Source organism: Sabethes cyaneus, chromosome 2 (assembly GCF_943734655.1).
Source record: "Sabethes cyaneus chromosome 2, idSabCyanKW18_F2, whole genome shotgun sequence".
NCBI lineage: Eukaryota > Metazoa > Arthropoda > Insecta > Diptera > Culicidae > Sabethes > Sabethes cyaneus.
This window is the reverse complement of record NC_071354.1, coordinates 216,431,959-216,451,872: the sequence shown is the minus strand read 5'-3', so window position 1 is coordinate 216,451,872 and position 19,914 is coordinate 216,431,959. Positions and strand designations below refer to the sequence as shown.

The following is a 19,914-nucleotide window of genomic DNA, read 5'->3' as shown; positions in this document are numbered from 1 at the left end:
AACCTTTTGTCATGCCGTCCTACACAAATACATGCGCGTTAGCTTCGTCAATGTTGTTGTGATTTTTAGTTCGGACGATGAAAAATTTTGATGGACGGATTTTAAAACGGTACGACGAATTTGAGAAATGAAGTCAGTTGCGTAATTTCAATAATATTCTTTAATAGTCGCTTTTCAGTGATTTCAAACTTCACGGATCGGAAGGTAAGTGTGTTTTAGTCAAATCAGCACAAGAACTTTTGGAGTATTCATTGAATCCATCCAACGAATGATGAAAATTAGAATGGCTTTACTTAGTACGACGGGAATTAGAAAAAAAAAACCCTACGTGCACTAGCCGTATTTGAACGAAAGGTGTTGCAGACTATTTTTGGCGGAGTACAAACGGAAAGCGGAGAGTGGCGGAGGCGTATGAATTACGAGCTACAGGCACCGCTTGGAGAGATTCCCGTCGTACACCTGGCGAAAGTTGGGAGATTACGGTGGGCCGGCCACGTCGCAAGGATGCCGGACGACTGTGCTGTGAAATCCGTTCTCTTCAAGAACCTCACCGTTACCAGGAATAGAGGGGCCCACCGTGCTAGATGACTCGACCAGGTTGAAGCCGACTTGCGTGTGTCGAGACGCGCAACGAATTGGTGACGAGTAGCCCAAGACCGAGTACAATGAAGAGGTATTCTTGGTACGGCAAGAGCCACCCCGGCTCTCGGCTGCTAAAGAAGAAGAATAAGAATAGTAACGGTTTGGCTTGAAATTTCATGGAATGTCTATCTTCCGCTATCGAAACTGAGATAAAAATGAACGCTGTTTTCGAGAATCATTTGCTAATTCATGCTACGAAAGCAATCCAAGATGGAAGCTACTGCTTTCAACAGGATTCTGCTTCTTCTCTGTCAAAAGTAACACAAGTGTAGTGCTATCCGAATTTTCATATCATTCATTCATTCTTTCATATCCACACCTTGAGGAAAGAAGCGAACGAGGTTTGCAGAGAAGCACTCGACTGGAATCCACAAGGACAGCGTAGAAGAGGCAGACTCAGAGGCTCATGGCGACGCAGCCTAGCCAACGATATTCGGGCTGTAGACGAGACCCTGTCCTGGCGACAGGTAAAAGCCATGGCGGGTAACCGTCAGCAGTGGAGATCTCTAATTTCATCCCTTTGTTCTGCCGGATAAAAAAAAATCTTCCATATCAATTTCATATCATCACAAGAATGGCTTACGTCTTCACTGGATCTCAATCCTTTCCAATATTATACCTGAGGATACTTGTTTACTGAGCATGAAAATTGGAAGCATAGTCAAACTTTGGAATCATCCAAGCAAGTTTTGGTTACTATTTGGGACGATATGTCTCAGGAAATCGTGCCAGCCAGCTGGATCATCGTTTCATCGTCATCGGATGGGAATCTCTTCATGTATTTGGTCTCCAAAGCGGTATTTTTAGCCCAGATCTCTCCACTTTCAGTCTGGCGTAGATTGCCTTCGCTAACGCAATTTTTTTGGATATATTATTAAAGTCATCTGCAAGGCCTAACAGCTGGCTGACCTTTGCCAAAAATCGTGCCTCTCGTTTCGATGCGATGAGTACAGTATGCAGCCATCATCTTGTTCCAAACCCTCGCCGAGTCTAGAAGGGATTTAAGAGTATCCCCGCGATGCGCACGAAACACATGACTCACTCTGATTAACTGCGTTAGTTTGTCCGAAAAACCGTGTTCGTGCATTATCTACCCGAGCTGGTCTCGATCGACTGTACCGTATGCCGCTTTCAAATCAATAGAGATCAATAGTGATGCGTGGTGGCACGATGTATTTCCGACGTTTCTGCAAGATCAGCCGGATGGTAAAAATTTGGTCCATAGTACCACGAGCTCTCACGTAGCTTGGTAATTCCCTATAGAAGCTTGTGCTAATGGTAACAACTGGCGTAAGAGGATCTGGGAGACTCCTTATTTCTTCTCAGTTGCACGACTTTGACGGTATATGCCAGATGCGATTATTTTATAAATGGTCGGTGTTAAGTTAAGTCAGTCCGGACCAAGTGACAAAACTTTGTTTTCGAGAAAAACGCGTTCAAAGTTTGCTGCTCTGTATGGTTTATAGATATCAATCGTTCGAAATCATCTCATAACTCTGGCTGTTTGCAACATTTATGTAGTCTGATTAGAGTAAAATGTACCTTAGAAAATTCTTGACCGTTTGCTGTCATTAACTCATTTTTTTAAATTTTGCGACTTAGTCCGGTCTGATTTAACACCGACCAAATGATTAAAGAATAAGAAATGGTGGCTGAAGATTAAAGACGAACGATTCGATTTGATTCATAGTTTGTAATTTTTAAATATTAAAATATAACCTTTGCAAATAATAAAAGTGTTAATTTTGAAGCTCTTGTTTTGATTTTATGCGACTCTCGAGTGACTAAGGTTGATTGTCAGTAATAATCAACCTAAGTCACTCGTTACTAAATATAGTCCTAGTTTCTTCAATGAAGATAATCTGTCCTTAAAAAGGTGCATAGGCAGCAATTTAGTGCGGACAAAACTATTCATTTTGCGCGATTCAAACTATTCGAAACAATAACGAGCCAAAGCGTTTTTTAATTTGACGAATCACTGGGGACGAATTTAGCTCAGTTTACCGCGAATTGAATGATACATAAGATAATAATAAGATTTCGAGCAAATATTCCATTTCGCTATATTAAAACAGCTTTTAATCACGTAGATCACTACTCGATTTTTATGACATAATTCTCTGCGCATCTTTATAGGTACATATATTGAAATAAAAAATGACGAATCATAAAATTTATCGAATTTTTCGAGCGCTCCGCTAGGAACAAGTTTGGGATCATTACTGCATAGTAAGCCGCGATAGGAGAAGATTGAAATATGCTTTTTAAACATCGAATTGAAATTGTTTGAAGTTCTTCTTTACAAAATTAAGGCTGCTTAGTAACCTTAAACTTGAAGTAACAAAACTTTTTTGTAATAACATTTACTGATGCTTTGTGATTCACACCAACTGTAAATATTTTCCATATTTTTAAGGGTAAATTTAAAATTGGCTGCTCTAGAGCTAACAAATCCATTAGGAAATTCTGCAGTAAAACTATTTTCCAATTTTGTGAACCGCCCTGATGAATAAATGTAAGAGTAAAACCAGCCACAGGCTGAAAACCTACGAGATAAAGTATAATTATAATAACAAATAAAGGTTTTTTACCGATTTTTGATAACAGATTTAAAAACAATCACACAATTTTTTTACAGACACGAATGCACCAAAAGGTATAAAGAGACTCTAAGTCTCAAACGGACTCAAACATCATGAAAACGATCCGATCAAGCTAATGACTTTTATTTCATGAAAGTACAGTTTTTCATGTCTAACGGTGACCTTCATATTTTATCAAGTCTGTTATTATAAAAATTTCAAATAAAGCGTGTAAATTACACACAGAAAATTGTTAAGGTAGATTATTTTGTTCTAGATATCTTTTTTCATCTAATTATAAAATTACCAAAATTCGCAAAATATTTTTTTTCCGAAATTTTCATGAATAGGGTATGTTGCTGCTTCGTCGTAATTGCATATTCCCGTCCTATCCAACACAAATTAATAAAAATATCAGCGATTTTTATGACACACAATGCAAAATTAGTTATTCCCTAATATTTTAATTTGTTGCCTCCCACATGCGATCAATCAAAGTGAGCTGAGATCTATTGAAATGTTTTTTTCATTAAAGAACTCCTAGCAGCCAAATTTACAACGTTTTTTCGTGCGACGAAGAAGAAAATGTCAATTAATCGTTTCAATTTCCGTCATTCATAAAATGAAAATAACTCACGCAACGCATTGTTAGTATTCTGCAACCGGAAAAACTTGCATAACCTACAGAACTTTTACAGAATAGCATTTGTCATGCTGTTCAACTCAAATACATGCGCGCTAGCTTCGTAAACATTATTGTGATTTTTAGTTTGGACGATGAAAAATTTTGATGGACGGATTTTAAAACGGTACGATGAATTTTAGATATAAAGTCAGTTGCGTAATTTCAATCAAATGCTTTATTAATCGCTTTTTAGTGAATTCAAAGGGCATGGATCGGAAGGTAAGTGTATTTGAGTCAAATCAGCAGCATAGCTTTTGGACTATTCATTAAATCCACCTAAGAAATGATGAAAATTAGAGTGGCTTTCCTTAATACGACGGGAATTAGAAGTAAACCCTACTTGTTTTTTGAAAAATGATAACTTTTGAACGCATGGACAAAATGTTATACTACGATGCAATTCTTGAGATAAGAACTTTTAAAGTCGGTAACATCATGAATATTTGTCTTCGCAATCAATATAACAATATTGACTATTACCATGACTATTATGAAAAAGGTGCGCTGACAGCCAGCATAGTTTGTAATATTCATGGTGACAATGCTGTAACCATAACTAAAATACAAGCAAATACAATAAACTACCATACAAAGCTAGCTCATTAGAACGTAAACATCAAAAGCGCTACTGTCATTTTATTTCACAAATTTTATTCTTTTACGAATTTGAATACCACAGAATCACCATCATCATCCGTAGAGTAACAGTAGCAGCAAAATGGTTTGGTCCTATTCTGGAAACATCCACCAATACTAGTAAAAATGGAATGAAACTCTTCGATGAAGTTGAGTTAAACCGTCACGTAAGCAGTGTATTCCTGGTCCTGGACCAAGAAATCGAACGCCGACCATAAAACTCAAACTAACCATTTGGAAAAAGTTCGGTTCACAAAGAAGCTTGATATCTGGGTGACGCGTGATTGATCGTAACAAATTTAAAGACCGACTTTCTACTAAAACGAAATGGAGTTCAACCTGGTTTGAAGATGTTGATAAAGTTAAGATAATGTCATACGAAAACGGTCATGCTCTAGAAAATAAAATTTTACAGTTCATGATGTGTAAAACCGTTGCTTACATTTTTGAAATTTCAACTCTATTACCCAAAGCTCAAGAACGATGGGCAGAAAATTGGTTTTCGCACTACCATATAGCGCCATTTCACACTTCAACTTCCACTCTGGCGATATCGTTTTGAATCGATTGAGTAGATAAAAGCCGAATGGAAGAAGTAATTGAAAGTTATTCCGGAAATCGAATTGAGCAAGCGCTTTGGGAATTGCAAATTACGCAGCCATAAGTGTACTGCATCGGAAGACGCCTAATTTGGAGGAGATGAACAAGGGTTAGAAAAAAGGCGCTTATAAAAATGCAAACTAAAGTCACCTTTCAGGTTTTACATAGCCGCATTGAGTATGGTATAGTCTAATATACCCGAGCAGGAAGTCAAATCAAAAGAGTATCTTACCAATATTTTATTGCTTTATGATCGGATGATAAATTTTAATAAATATTAACAAACATAATATATGTTGAGTATGTGTATATGATATATATGATTTGGTAGTAGGATGAGTTTAATAAATGATTATGACATCATATCTTATTATGTCTTTAAAATAGTCGGTGTTAAATCAGACCGGATCAAATCGCAAAATTTTAAAAAAGAATGAGTTAATAACAGCAAACGATCAAAATTCTAAGCTGCATTTTGCTCTAATCAGGTTGCATGCATGCATCTCAAACAGCCAGAGTTATGAAATGATTTCGTACGATTAATAGCTATAAACCATACAGAGCAACTAACTTTTTTTTGTTATTCTTCCAAGTACGTCAGCCAAAACAAGATCAAATTTTGATGTGAAGTTATTAGATTTTTATAACGTAGTTTGATTTTGCCTTTTACCGCTGCTCGAGTATGTCAGGATTCTGCATGTTCTGAAAATGTTGTTTACAAAATTTCAGTTTCAATTATAATTATTGTTATTATTTTTCAATCTTTTCTGCTTATAATAATTGTAATGATTGAAAAAATTGCCATTTCAGTATAGCAGATGTAGGTTTTAAGTTACGCCAGAGCCTGCATTAACTTCTTATCTACTATGCAGTTACTGCAGTTCAATGGATTTTTATAAATGTATTATTGGAGTTAAATTATCGTAATAAAACACTTTTTCCATTAATGTAACTGCATTTGTACGTTGCTGCTATGGTTTGTAAATTGCCACTAATTGGAATGCACTGGTCAAACATTCGGATTGGAATTTTCTATAATTTCATACCTTGGACCTAAACGCTCATTTGCAGCGGAACTGAGGAAACTTTGAGTTTTTCCGCAAAATGTGTATCGGAAACGCATATGATGGCGGAAGCTGCGCACAGCAGGAACGGTGCAGTTCCTCCAGCTGCATCCGGTATTCCTGTTTACAGTTCCTGTCGAAATGCAAGCTTGCGTCATTTCGGGTGTCCAAGATCTGGCACTCAGCGCGGACCGGCACGGCATGATCGGTCTAAACGCTATAAACGTTTTAATAAAATTTCGGAAAATACAGAAAGTTGGCAGATTGTTGGCTGCACGCGCAAAAAAAATCACCGCGAGTATCGTTTTCAATTGCTGACGGGTAATTAGGGTACATCATTAGGGGCAATTAAAAATTTGCAAGAACACGAATGGACTGCATGCCAGTGAATGGTGCGAACAATCGGGGTTAGCGCCGGTCAAACTAAGGCGAAAGATGCTCTGTACAAGTTGTACATACAGTATACATGATGGACGAGACTCCTGCTGGTGTACATGAACCATATATGGATAAGGACGTCAGCAACGATTGATCGTTTATCAGAGCTCACTTTTGCGGCAATTATGCCGTCTTCTTCATCTTTGCGCCGATAAAAGATGTCTAGTAAAACGATTGGTTATTCCTATTTCGGGAAAAGAGGGTTTCTACCTACTGTTATTCAAGCAAACCAGACAAAGTTATGTTTTGAATTATTTTTCGTATTCTTCCTGATAGGTATCGGCTAGACTGGCTGTCCGATCTGGCACTATCCGAGACAGTGGAGTGCCGCTTAATTGATATAACTGCGCTCTACGTTTTGTTTTTCGTCATAAGAATTAATTTTTATTCCGTTATATTTAGATTTTTTGTGTATAAAACAAAATCAGAGTTATAAAAAAATTACTATTAACTACTGTAGTACAGTAGCAAGGGTTTATGCTCGTTTGAAATTGGTACTTTAGGTAGAATTAATTTATGAATTATTCAAACTGGGAAGATGCGAGTTATTCACAGAAAATTACTAGTGTATTTTAAAACTGCATTTTATTCTGAGTTCACATTTAATTAAACTCGGATTGAAATTGTGAACATTTGTTTGTCTTATTAGTTGTAACATAACTCACATACGGTGGGAATATATTGCAAACAATAATACAAGAGCAATCATTTATTTTGCTTTATTGTTTACTAAAATCGAGTAAGCTAAAAAATTGTTAGTAAACTTGAAACGTTTCGAAATACCGACGTTTGTTAATTTAATAAAACTGTAGTTAATTTTGCTTGGAAAACTGTTTGAAAGTTTAAATCACTTTTACTTTTTAAGATAACCAAAGTAAAACCTTGGTGTTACATTCCGCATTCAAAACTTAACTTTCTCTTTCTTATTCGACAGACTTCGGTGCCAGCTGTTAGAGTAAAGGACACTTCCTGCGCTAGTGCTGCGATCCTATTGACTCTTACAGTCCCTCACAATCGAGTTGCGAACATTCATGTAAATCTAGCATCTTCCGTCATTACGATCATCATATCATTCTTCATCATATCTTACTTAACGCGGTATAAAATCCAGTACAGATGTACCCCGGTAGTTTGTGCCCTCGTTAGTACGTACACTTTACAAGACTCTTTTTTTTCATTTTACTGTTTTCAAAGGTTAAAATTTGTTTGTTAGGTGGACCTTTAATGCTTAGAATTTTTTATAAGTTAAAAAAGTACTTAGGAAAGCTTAGGGGATAACATAACATGTAAAAATTTAGAAATGTATATTTTTTTAGTTTTTAAGTCATAAATTAAAAAAAAAAGTTGTAAGAATGCAGTGGAGACGCGTGGTCTTTTTTACTTGCAATGAAACGAATAATTCTAGCAAAAAAAATGCAAATTTCTGGTTCATCTGTATGTAATTATGTCTGGGAGAAGCCATCATCAGTTCAAAGTCTTGCCAATGTATGTGGCTGGAATTGTAGTAGATAGAAAATAAATTGATGTGTAAAGTAAATACATACCACTTTAATATGTAGTTATTTATCGATACGTGCCAATTTACATTTTTTGACAATATTAAACATTATATAACAATGCACAATGGGCAAAAACGAGCTCGTAATCCCAAGAATTAGAAGCCGCTGGTTTGGAATCCGACAGGTACCTATTCTTATGTAAAAAAAACGCAGGAAATCGATTGGTGATGGTTTCATCCTGCGCAGACTTTGGGAAGTGGTCCATTTTGCACAATTTTCCCCTAAAATCGTGTTAAAAGCTAATTAAATAGTATAAATACATATTTGCAACCCGTGAAACGAACTCAAATAGCTTCCAAATGTTGTCAAAAAATCAGAAGAATCAAATCTCATCTATTCCATACTGTGCGAAATGCAGGTATAGTCCATTTTGTCCAATTCATCCCTAAATACACAATAATACCTAATTAGAGCGATTAAAACTAATTGAAAGACAGGGGAATAAGCTCGAATAGTACCAATTTATTCGAAAGACTTTTAAGAAGAGTTGATTGTCATCGATTTAGTACCGTGATGAATTCATAATCGGTTCGTTTTATTCTGATTCTCTCCTAGATCTACAAAAACACGTTCAATTGCCATTGCGTAAAAAATCGTAATTTTTCAACGATGGTGTCTTTGGAGAAGTTTCTCAAAAAAATACAGCGCATCTTTTCAAACTATCAAGGTGATCTTATATTCATCTATCAGGGTGATACAAATTTTTGTTTTTTTGAATACGTCAAAAGAAAATTTTTTTTTCAGAAAAATTATAGAACACACTAAAATGAGCAACTTTGCCGAATACAGTAACTATCTATCTTATGCAAGTTGTGGGATATAATGATTTATTTAAAAAGTACACTTAAAAATCAATTCTGCACAATAACTCCGCATCCAATTAATTTATTGCTTTCAACTGTTCTCATAAGTTATTCAGTATGTTAAAATACACATTTTCTTGAAGACTGTTTTTAGCTTTGAGTTAGTTTTAATCGTCTTAGTTAGGTTATCTATGTATATGGGGGTGAATTGGGCAAAATAGACTATTATTGCATTTCACACAGTATGGAATGGATGGAATTTGACTCTTGTGATGTTTTGACAAAATTTGGAAGCTATTTGAGTTCGTTTCACGGGCGGCAAATAAGTTTTTATACTGTTTAATTAGCTTTTATCATGATTTTTGGGTAAAATTGGGCAAAATGGACCACTTCCTGAAGTCTGCGCAGGATGAAAGCATCACCAATCGATTTCCTGCATTTTTTACATAAGAATAGGTATCTTGTAAGATTCCAAACCAGCGGCTTCTAATTGTTGGGATTACGAGCCCGTTTTTGCCCATTGTGCAATGTTTTAAAATTAAAAATTGTGATTCGATAGTACGTACATTTCGATAATACGTACTCTAACCGAAACTGGAATGTACTTACTATCGAGGTATACTTGTTTTTTTCAATAATACACAAAAGTAACATAAAATGCATAGCAAAATTACACCCAATTTACAATTGCGATATTGACTAAAATGGAAAGTTATTTTCACGTCGTTTAAATTCCAACGCCCAATTGGTTCGTGAAGACCATAGTTGGTGCTGTGGGAATCAACGCATAAAACTTTCTAAGCTGTTGGTTCCGTTGTGGCTGAAGAGAACAGTCTAAATGAACCTAAAATTAAAATAGAAGAAAACTTGTCCAATTTAATTCTACTATGTATATTTTATTTACGACAGATACGTATTTCGCCAACGACTTGCAGGCTTCCTCAGGGTCTATTTTCGAACTCTTCGTTTTCGAGTTCGAAAACGGACACTGAGGAAGCCTGCAAATCGTAGGCGAAATACGTATCTGTCGTGAATAAAATATACATAGTAGAATTAAATTGGATAAGTTTTCTTCTTTTTTAATTTTAGGTTTCGTATTCTACTAAGACGCTCCAAAATCTTCAGTTAGTCTAAATGAAGCCACGACAAAATGGCGGGACACTCAAAGGTATCCGAAAGGATTTTATAAGCGGTCTTGGCAATAATAAATTTTCGCCGCTGCTGATGAACAGATAAAGTTCCTCGTAAGGTGGCGATGCATCCAAGTAGTGTGCAAGCTGCAATGATACGCCGTCAATATATTCGTAATCGAAAACTATTGGATGCTTATTGCGGTCATTTCTGGATGCTGATTAGCATACGATTAGTCAACTAATTTTTGCCATCTCATACAATCTGTGGCGGTCTCTATTAGCGAATAAATTTTCACGTCATCGGCATAGCACAACCTTGTTCCAGGAGAAACCAGTGGAGTGACTTCGTCAAGGAACGACTAGAATAGTAATGGTCCTACAATGCTACCTTGAGGTACTCCTGAACCGTTTTAAAACCAGCTCGATTGAGAAGGACCCAGTTAAACGGCAATTTTTGCAATTGAGTAAGTATGTGCTCAGCCAGCAAAGGAAACTGGATGAGACTCCCAATTTGTCCAGCTTGGCTAGCAAGATATCATGGTCGACACTAGCAAATTCCATCAATCGGCGTCGATCTAATTACCCTGTTACGTACACATAGCGAGGTGAACTCTAGTAAATTAGTTTTCACTGTATGAAATCCTTGTTGGGAAGGGAAGTGGAAATACAGCTTTTCACGTGACACAACAGATATTCATTGTCAATTGACTCAAAAATCTTAGAACAAGCGCATAGGGAAGTAGATAGTTACTGCGCTTGTCACCTATTCACTCTATTTGAAAATAGAGTTTATAGACGATGACCTCCAACTTTCAAGGAAACTTTTACCTTCATAGAGTAAGTTTAAATATATAAATAGCGTACATTAATGTAGGATAATTTTGAAAAATAGTCCAAGTTATCTATGGGACACATATAGAGCTAACCATCATTTACAAAATTGTGAATAGAATTGTGATTGTGGGATGATAAGGCCACAGCCCTGTTGTTCCCAAAGTGAGCGCTCAGTTAGGCAACAATAGAGTAGCGACCTTGTAGTGCTGCTAAAACTATAAAAATGAAGCAGGACACAATCTACTTAAAATCACAAATGTTCGAAGAAAAATTTTCCAGTGGCTTTGATTGAAGTATTGCTAAAGCCAATGGCATTTAGCATTTGTTTTTACAGGAGGTACAAAAAACGAAATGATGGGTCCGGTACCGATAATATGTAAGTTTGTATAAATGTATAATTAGGTAACCATGTTAGGAGGTGCGGGATCGTTGAGGTTTTCAGTTCCTGATCTTGAAACTGTAATTTTAGACACTCATTGAACCACACGTCTTTATTTTCAAGTATTATATTATTAAGGCTAATATTTTTGGCAGTTTAAGGGCGAAATAAGGCACTATATCCTTGACCAATTGTAGTACGGCTTCTGGTATAAATGCTATTAGTTCACTCCCGTGGGTCTAGAGCATCACTTAAAATTTATGAGCAAAGATACTTCCAGCGACGTTAAATAAATTATCATCTCTATGAGACGCGTTTGGTATGGGACGTCCACGCTTATTTCCTTCCCCTCGTGATTTCAAGAAGTTGAATGGTATTAGGTATTAGTTCCATTTGATTCCCTAAAATTCTCTCTGCGGTGCAGTTGGCCTGGTCGTTGACAAAAAAATGATTGATAATCGTCATTTTCCAGAATGCTTTCAAGAATTGGCTGCGCTAGTATGAGATTAGTGATTAGATTAGAAGGTACAAAAATGAAATAAAGCGCAAATGGCTCGAAAATTGGAGTAGTAGGAAGTCTATCAATTCCGTGGACACTGCATCCAGCTTTCGAACGAGCAAGTGGCTGGATATTGCAGTAAACGTCGAAATCGACTGGAAAGTGCCTGCATACTTTGCGCCGTTCTTCTTTTAGAAAGTCTAGAAACACCAAGTACCTAATCAAACCAACTATCTCTTAGTTCAAGTTTTAATCCACAATCAAATTAAACAGACGGACACCAAACATAAGTTCTCTCAAACTAATATTGGTTGAATATTTTCAATTTTCAAAGCACATTACATAGACACATTGAAACACAATTGCTGGTCTAACAATCCAGTCGTCGTATGTTCGAATCACGGCTATTGGCTGTGCTGCTGGATAGAGTCAGTAGGATTGTTGCATTAGCCCCGTAACTGTCCTGCACTCTAATAACCGGCTGTGAAGTCTTTCGCTAAAGAAGAGTAAAGTCTTTGAAACGACGTTTTAGCCTAAGGCTTTGCTTTTTTGACAAGACACATGACCAATTGTTGTACTTGTTTTCACTAATAAACACATGATATATCTTAAAGATACGGAAAATACATGTTAGATTAAGCTTATTCCCATAAAAACGAATTATTATTGCTAACTATCCCATTTAGCTAAGCATCGAAGGTAGCTTTCTTCTAAAAGAAAAAGCGATGAAGTCATTTTTCTTGAATGCCTCATGAAATTTATGTTAGAATGTTTTGTTAGAATTTTTTCAGTAAACGAAATTTTTCACCAAATAAACAATATCAAGTTAATTCAACTAGAGTTCATCGAGACCATCATAAACTCCCGACCTAAATCTCTCAATGTTGAAATATATAATTTAACACTTAAAGGGTAACATACAGAGACTATAGATTACAGAGGCGACAGGCACTCAAAAACCGCTAAATTTTGAATCATAGCGGAGAGTTACTTTTATTTATAATGGCTTTGATTCAAAATTTAGCGGTTTTTGAGTGCCTGTCGCCTCTGTAATCTATAGTCTCTGTGTGGTAACAATAACAAAACTTTATCACTGGCATTAATTAATTAATAAAATAACTTCATTTTCTGACTGACCTCCGCTGGCTTTAATTTTGGGACCTTATTATCATGGCGCTACCGCTATTCACATTCAGAAATTGCCTTATGAACCAAAGTCTTTGTGAACTTCTGTTTCGTGGATTACGCCATCAATTATTACGACATTAAAATATTCCTCGGTGGGTGATTCATCCTGTTACTATACAGAACTTTTCTTATGAACTACTTATGCAAAGAGGCAACCACTAATTATGTGTGGATCAAACCGTGAATCACAATCTGCCTTTTTTTAACATGAAACATGCACCAAATACAATCATGTGAATCGTTTAACTAAACAATCAAAACTTCACAAACTTTTATTAATTTATGAATTCAAATCTACTTAATGAAGTATCCAAATATCTCACAGTAACATTTTAAATGTTGGTCGTAAAATAAATTTTAACATAAAAGTTAGCAATCTATTTCGAGAAGCGCATGAAAATAAACAAACCAGCATCTTTCAGAGAAAAAAAACTGTAATTTTTTGCCACCATAACTACACTTAACAGCATGAAACACGCTGTTTTCACAAGTCAACGTACACACCGAAGCCACAGTTTAGCCGGCCGCACATCACTTATTGTCAACACCTCCAAACATTCGGTTCGGCTTCAAAATTACCTCATTGCTGCTGTTGTCGCCGCTTACAGGTACAATATTTACGACTAGAATCGACCAACCAACAACGGGCAACCACCACTTGAACTGAAACAATGTTTACTATCAGTAGAATATATCTGCGAGCACCGGCGTTATGCAAACTGTCTGTTCCGTATCTATCAAACTTCTGTTCTCACTGGCACAGCACCACCGACCAGCCCCGGCCAACCGAAACGAACTGAATTGACGTACTTCGGCGCTGTCGCACTTTTGGTAAACCTACAATGTGTAAGGTAGCTGCCAAACAATCACGTCACAACAGCGACGTAATTGCGCTGCTTTGGCGGGTCAACCGGCGAATGAGCCACACCGACCACCAACCGTACCATTTATCACTCTGATGTAATAATATTTTCTCCGATGCTCCGCCAATAAACGGTTTGTACGGAGAGCCACGACGCCCATCACTCGGCCGGCTGCATGACTAATCTTCCGCAAACCTCATGTGCGCGCTTGTGATATCTAGCGTGCTAAGTCAATAGCGCACACACGTGCTGACAGTTCTCTCGCGCTCGCTCTCTTTCTGCAACAAATTGGCCTGGAGCAATTGGGTTTGCCGAATTTCCGAAAAACATGGTAAACACACAAAATTGGCGTAGATACCTGTCGCGTCTTCATCGCGTCTTCGCACTTCACACTTCGCGGTCGGCAAACGTCATCAATCGACATTCACCACCCGATTGGGTCGATCACAAAAAGAAGGAAATACACACATCCGAAGCCAAACTCGTTTCTTCAAAAGCGACTTTTGCACGCCGTCATTTTATGGCAGGCAGGCAGGCTCAGGCAGAGAAACAGAAGCAAACAAACCGGCAACCGGCTGATCGTTACCGAGAAAAAAAAGCCAAGATCATGTATGTGTTTATACATAAAGTGGGGAATTCCCAGCCCCGAAGATCCCCGCTTCTCCGCCATGTGCACTCCCCAGTCCAGCCCAGCCCGGCCCGGCCAGCCGACTTGACACCGCGTCTCTCGTGGCGCTACATTGTTAAATCCTCATCATATACGCGGTAAAGGGTGTTGCAATGGAAATCTGGCCGATATCTAAAAAATCTGAACACCACTCATTTTGCGGGTGCGTGTGCGTGAGAATGATACTATTTTGATTTTGGCATTTGCTTTTTAAATAAAAAGAACCAAAAACTTCAGTCAATTTGCTTCTTAGTTATCAAACTGGCGTTCGAACGATCAAAATTTCGCTCGCGAAATTCTAAACTACTGGCATTTTAGAGAACGTTGTTAGTTAGTTGATCAAATCAACTGTCACCAACGTGGTAAAAGTGCTCAGGAAATGTTTGTGGATAATCAAGTCAAAGCCTGGATCGGAGGGTAATTGAATACCAAAAGCCGCAGTAACAACAAAAACAGTGGCCAGCGCGTTCAAGCGGAACCCCAGCTTGTCCGTCCGAGATGTCGTAAACAAGCTGCAAGTGTCGTCTACAACTGTGCAAAAAACTTTACCTTCTCTTTTTATACGCAAAACTTCGTAGACAGCTGTTAGTGTACAGAACAATTGCGGGGCTAGTGCTACGACTCTGTTGGCTCTAACAGTTCTTCCCAGTCGAGATTCGAACATGCGATACCTGGTTGTTTAGACCAGTGTTGTTCTTTAAGGCCAACTGTGAGGCTACAACCGTACTTCGTGCTAAAAAAAACGAGCCGAGCTGCCGACTTATAAGAAGGTGCTGACTCCAAATCGCTACTATAAATAAAATAAGACGGCCGAAACACGCTGTACATGACGACGATGACGATGAATCGAGCGTAGTGATGGACGACGAATCCTGCGTCAAGGTAGACCTCAAACAGCGTCCTGGGGAGGAATTTTAAACGGCAACCCGAAAGAGAAAGTAGCAGAAATTTTCAAACATATGAAACTGTCGAAGTTCACTAAGAAATACGCGACAAAAGCCAAAAACCCATTTCGATTTTTGCCTGATTTAGTGATTTTAAGTCCTTTTTCAAAGTGTTTTTCAATACAATTAATGAAATTCGTAACCGGAAAAGTGTACTTGGTCGTAAATTTCAGCTATAATTTCATATAAAATGCACCTAAACTATCACTGACGGAAACCCAGGCAAGGTAAAATCAAACAAGAGATCGCAGCCTTTCTTGAAAATCAAAAACATTCGTTTGTACTGCTCTCCGTGATCCAAAAACACATCCGGCAACTGGACGTCCTTGGAAATCCACAGCTAAGAATGTGGATCACATTGAACGGCTGTCCAAAATTGATCCGTTCAAGCCAGCATCTACGATAAGGGCTGAACTGAGTTTGCCAGTGAGTTCCAGAATAATTTAGAGCCGACTTGTTGAAAAGCAGTGCATCGGTAGCATTCCAAGAACAGTACCCATCTCCAAGCTCGTCTGAAATTCGCCATTCGACTGAATTGGACCCAAAAAGGGTAAGAAATGGCGGAATATTCTGTGGTTTGTTGGTACAACAGTGAATTTGGTTGGATCCGTCTCCGCCCGAATACCTCTGCTTTAAAACCTCAGTGCACAATAAAGCCATATTTAAACATGAAGGAGGAAATATCATGAACTAGGGATGTTTCTTCTGGTTTGGGACTGTTCCGGGTTGTATTCAGAAATACAATCGATAATGCTGCAGTATTCGGAATGGGAAATGTCGTTAGATATACTGCTTGATCGATCAAGAAATGGTTTTAAAAACAAAACTGATCTTATGCAATGGCCGACACAGTCACTTGATCTGAATCCAATAGAGAACCTAGGGCAGATCATTAAAAATTCCGTGGGTCGTGTGAAATCAAAGCAAAGGGAGGAACTGTGGATCAAAATCCAGAAAGCATTGTATGCTAATGCTGCGCTAATGTCGCTAACACATGTCGAAGCCTTGTTGAGTCCATACCTTGGAGAGTACGTGGAGGTATCCGAAACAACGGATTATATTGACCGTCACTGTATGTACTCGTAAGTTAAAAAGCGACATTTCCATGGCAACTTGTCCCATCAACCAGGAGTTTTAAGCGAACGAAGGCCACAGTCTTCAAAATCAAATCAAAGCGTGATTGTTTCGTGCTGTTTTGGCCGGATTTATAATCCTGCCAATATGCAACAAAGCGCTTGGAGAGGTACGTCGTCATCAATCTTCTAGATTAAACCTTCCAAACACACCATGCTCCGCTCAATCAGAATACTTTGGAAATCATCGCCAAGCGGAACCTCAAAAAAACCCAAAAAACTATTGAAAGCAAGAAGCTGTCTAAGTCAAACTGATACTCGGTGTCGTGGCTGTACAAAATCTGCTGGCAGGAGCTAAACGAATTCGATTAACTTGAAGCTTAGCTGAACATTGCGTCTCTGTTTTATACTAATTGCACTTTAAAATCGAAAATAATTTGAATTTTTCCACAGAAAATTCAATCAATTGTCCACTTTTTTGTCCAAATTTCGGTCGTAACACCCTTTACTCGAGCCAAGCGCTGCACACTGTTCCATACTGCAGCAGCTCCTCACGAGTGAGATGAGAACTAAGCGCCCAACAGCCGATGCAATGGACCGGATTGGATGCTGGTGTTGGACTGTTGATGATTAACAATCGAATATATAACAAAACTTCTTAACCACTTCAGATGGTGTCGCATTCTCATTTCTTAATAAACGACAATGATGATGGTCCACTCATAGCCACCGTCATCATCGCTTATACCGTCTTCCTTTATTTCATCGCTGTCGATTAACTGCCGAGAGCAATGGGCTTTCCCAATGTCATACAAGTTTACATTTTTTCTTATTTCGAACATCGGCCGGTTAAACTGAGCGTCGGATATAACTGCGCAAGCCGCTTTGCATGCTAGTCGCGTGCTAATGTGCATATTTAGCTTGTGTTTATACCTGTTTATCGTGAAACATACAGGGAACACGTTCTACCGTGCTTAGCACAGTATGCATCCCCCCGGAAGAGGGCTGGGATTAAGAGGAACGAGAGGTGTGTAGGGACTAGAAATCACAGACAATTGGAAATGTGGTCACGGTTCTAGGAAACCCCCTCTCAATTATTACGAACCATGCGGTCGAGCATATCAAATGAATTATTATGATTATACGTTCTAAAGTCGATAAACCATACCCTCTGGCAGGAGCTTTCCCAGGGTGGATTACTAAATTCTACATGCGCATACATTACGAAAAGTCCATATGGGAAAAGTTTTTCATTCATCTGCGCTATCTGCTATTTTAGTGTTATATTTACTCCAGGTTTTCCCCGGTATTAAAATATTTCAACATAACAAATGTCAGAACGCTGAACGTCTATCTAAAAGATGTCAAAGGTGTTTTGGCTCTGTGTTGAGTCATAGTAGGCTAAACGACTTCTGTGATAAGAAAAGTTCGAATGTCAAATACCCTGGAAGATTAGCTAAAAACTTTTGATCGCACAAGTCACGTGCACAAGTGCAAGTGAAATAGACAATTCTCATTATATAAGCAAACGTGGAAAAGAAAAAGAACCTAAGCGTTGACTTCCACTTGCAGGCTATCGAATTTTGACTTCCAATCATTTTAATAAGCTAAATTAAATTATTGTTTGCATTAAAGTTTACGTTTTGTGAGATGAGAAATCAATCCGTCGTTACTTTTATAAACAAAAATAACAAAAACGAGCAACTAACTCGATTAAAAAGGTTCATCACGTCTAAAGCAGTAGGAAATAGGTAGGTATGATAATCATCGATAACCTTAACTTTTTTTTTCAACAACAACAAAAACAAGATGCGTGGTGATTCATAACCAGTCTGATACATCTAGTCCGGGAAAATAATAATAATAGCCAACTTCCGAACCGAATAAAATCACTCACCGAACAATTCATGACGATAACTGTCCAGGTTCAGAAGCGTCGACATGATAACCGATGACCGAAATCGATGATGACTGTTCCTCCGATGATTTTAGCAGCGTTGATTTATTATCACTTATATTTTTGCTTCGCTTATCTTTTGCTATCAAAACACACTTAACGCAGCGCAGCCGTGGAACGGATGACAAACACCAATAAAAAAGTGGTTAAAAGTGTATGGATCGAATCGAATTCACATTCGAATCTGGCCTTCAGCATACGATGAACGTCGCCCAAGCGAACGAATATTCGGAACCGTGTTTCTTCTGCACTTCCCTCTTATCGCATAATGTGACCACCCTGTGCCAGCTCTAAATACTAATTTAGCAGCAGTAACAAAAAACAAAAATTAAAATTAACGGAATCGCACTCCACCGCATGAACGGTAGCAAACACTTGTCACTAATAGTATTCAATGTTTTCGTTTTGTTACTCGCGCTTACTAGCTTATCTGCACTTTAGAGCTCCGTTTTTCCAATCAACACTGGGCTCCCAAACTGCACATCACACAATCTATGCTGCAACACTCTCTGTGGAACTACGTCAAAGTTTGCACACGATCTACGCCGTTCAAGCTCAGGATCAATACTAAACTTTCGCAGCAGATCCTCGCGTCACTGAAGCAACACTGATGCAGCGATGAACACAGCGTCGAGAGCCAGACCCAGAATCCCAAACAGCTCCGTCATCCTCCGCGCTCCGGTCGACTAGATCGCGAAAAATACACACGGAATAAAGCGATTTTTTTTTTTGCTTTTGCTGCTCTGTGACTGGACAAACTAGCTAGCTAGCAGTCGTCGTCGTCGTCGTCGTCGGTGTTAGCTCCGGCAAGCGATCCAACCTTTCCAGCGTACACGTACTGCGCCGCACAGTCAATAGCACTGAAACTCGTTTGCGGTCGATCGCAGTGTGATTCCCCGAAACAACTTGTTTGCACTACATTCATACGACAGACGGAGCCGCCACAGCAGCGGTTCGCGCATTCGCCGACGAGGGATGAAGCGAACGCGAACGACACGAGATGATGTCATCACGCGAAGTTTCACGCGAACGCACACACATTCGCCTATAAATTAAAGCCCAACGCAAAACTTGCGACACTCGTCATCAAAGCTCACCGAATGTGCCGCCCAGCAGTAGGTCCACTACAGTTCAGTACTATCAGCTTATCATCGACCGGAGAATGAGTTGCCCTCAACCGCGAGTACATCATCACGGTCAGTTTTGAGAACCAGAAGTAGGCAACTAATGGAGCGGAGTGTGTTGCACTTTGAAGCATGTTATTCTATAGAATTGAACCCTTTTAGTAAACATTCAATCAAAAGCGTAGTCGTTTTCGCTTTCTCATGTCAATTGTTGAATGTTCGGCCAAATCGAGTCACATTGTTA

General features: G+C 38.5%; 1 protein-coding gene across 2 annotated transcripts in view; it reads right to left on the bottom strand.

Moving 5' to 3' along the window:
- The window catches only part of LOC128733917 (nuclear factor NF-kappa-B p110 subunit), a 35,984-nt gene extending 16,676 nt beyond the window's left edge, over positions 1–19,308 (bottom strand). Inside the window, exon 1 of one of the 2 annotated variants that reach the window (XM_053827788.1) lies at positions 18,487–19,308. In XM_053827788.1, the coding sequence (XP_053683763.1) occupies positions 18,487–18,532 (46 nt within the window). In that variant the 5' untranslated portion in view covers positions 18,533–19,308. Of the gene's footprint in view, positions 1–13,621; positions 13,914–18,486 lie in introns of those variants that run through there. The other variant, XM_053827789.1, reaches the window with a different exon arrangement.
- Between the last annotated feature and the right edge of the window lie 606 nt (positions 19,309–19,914).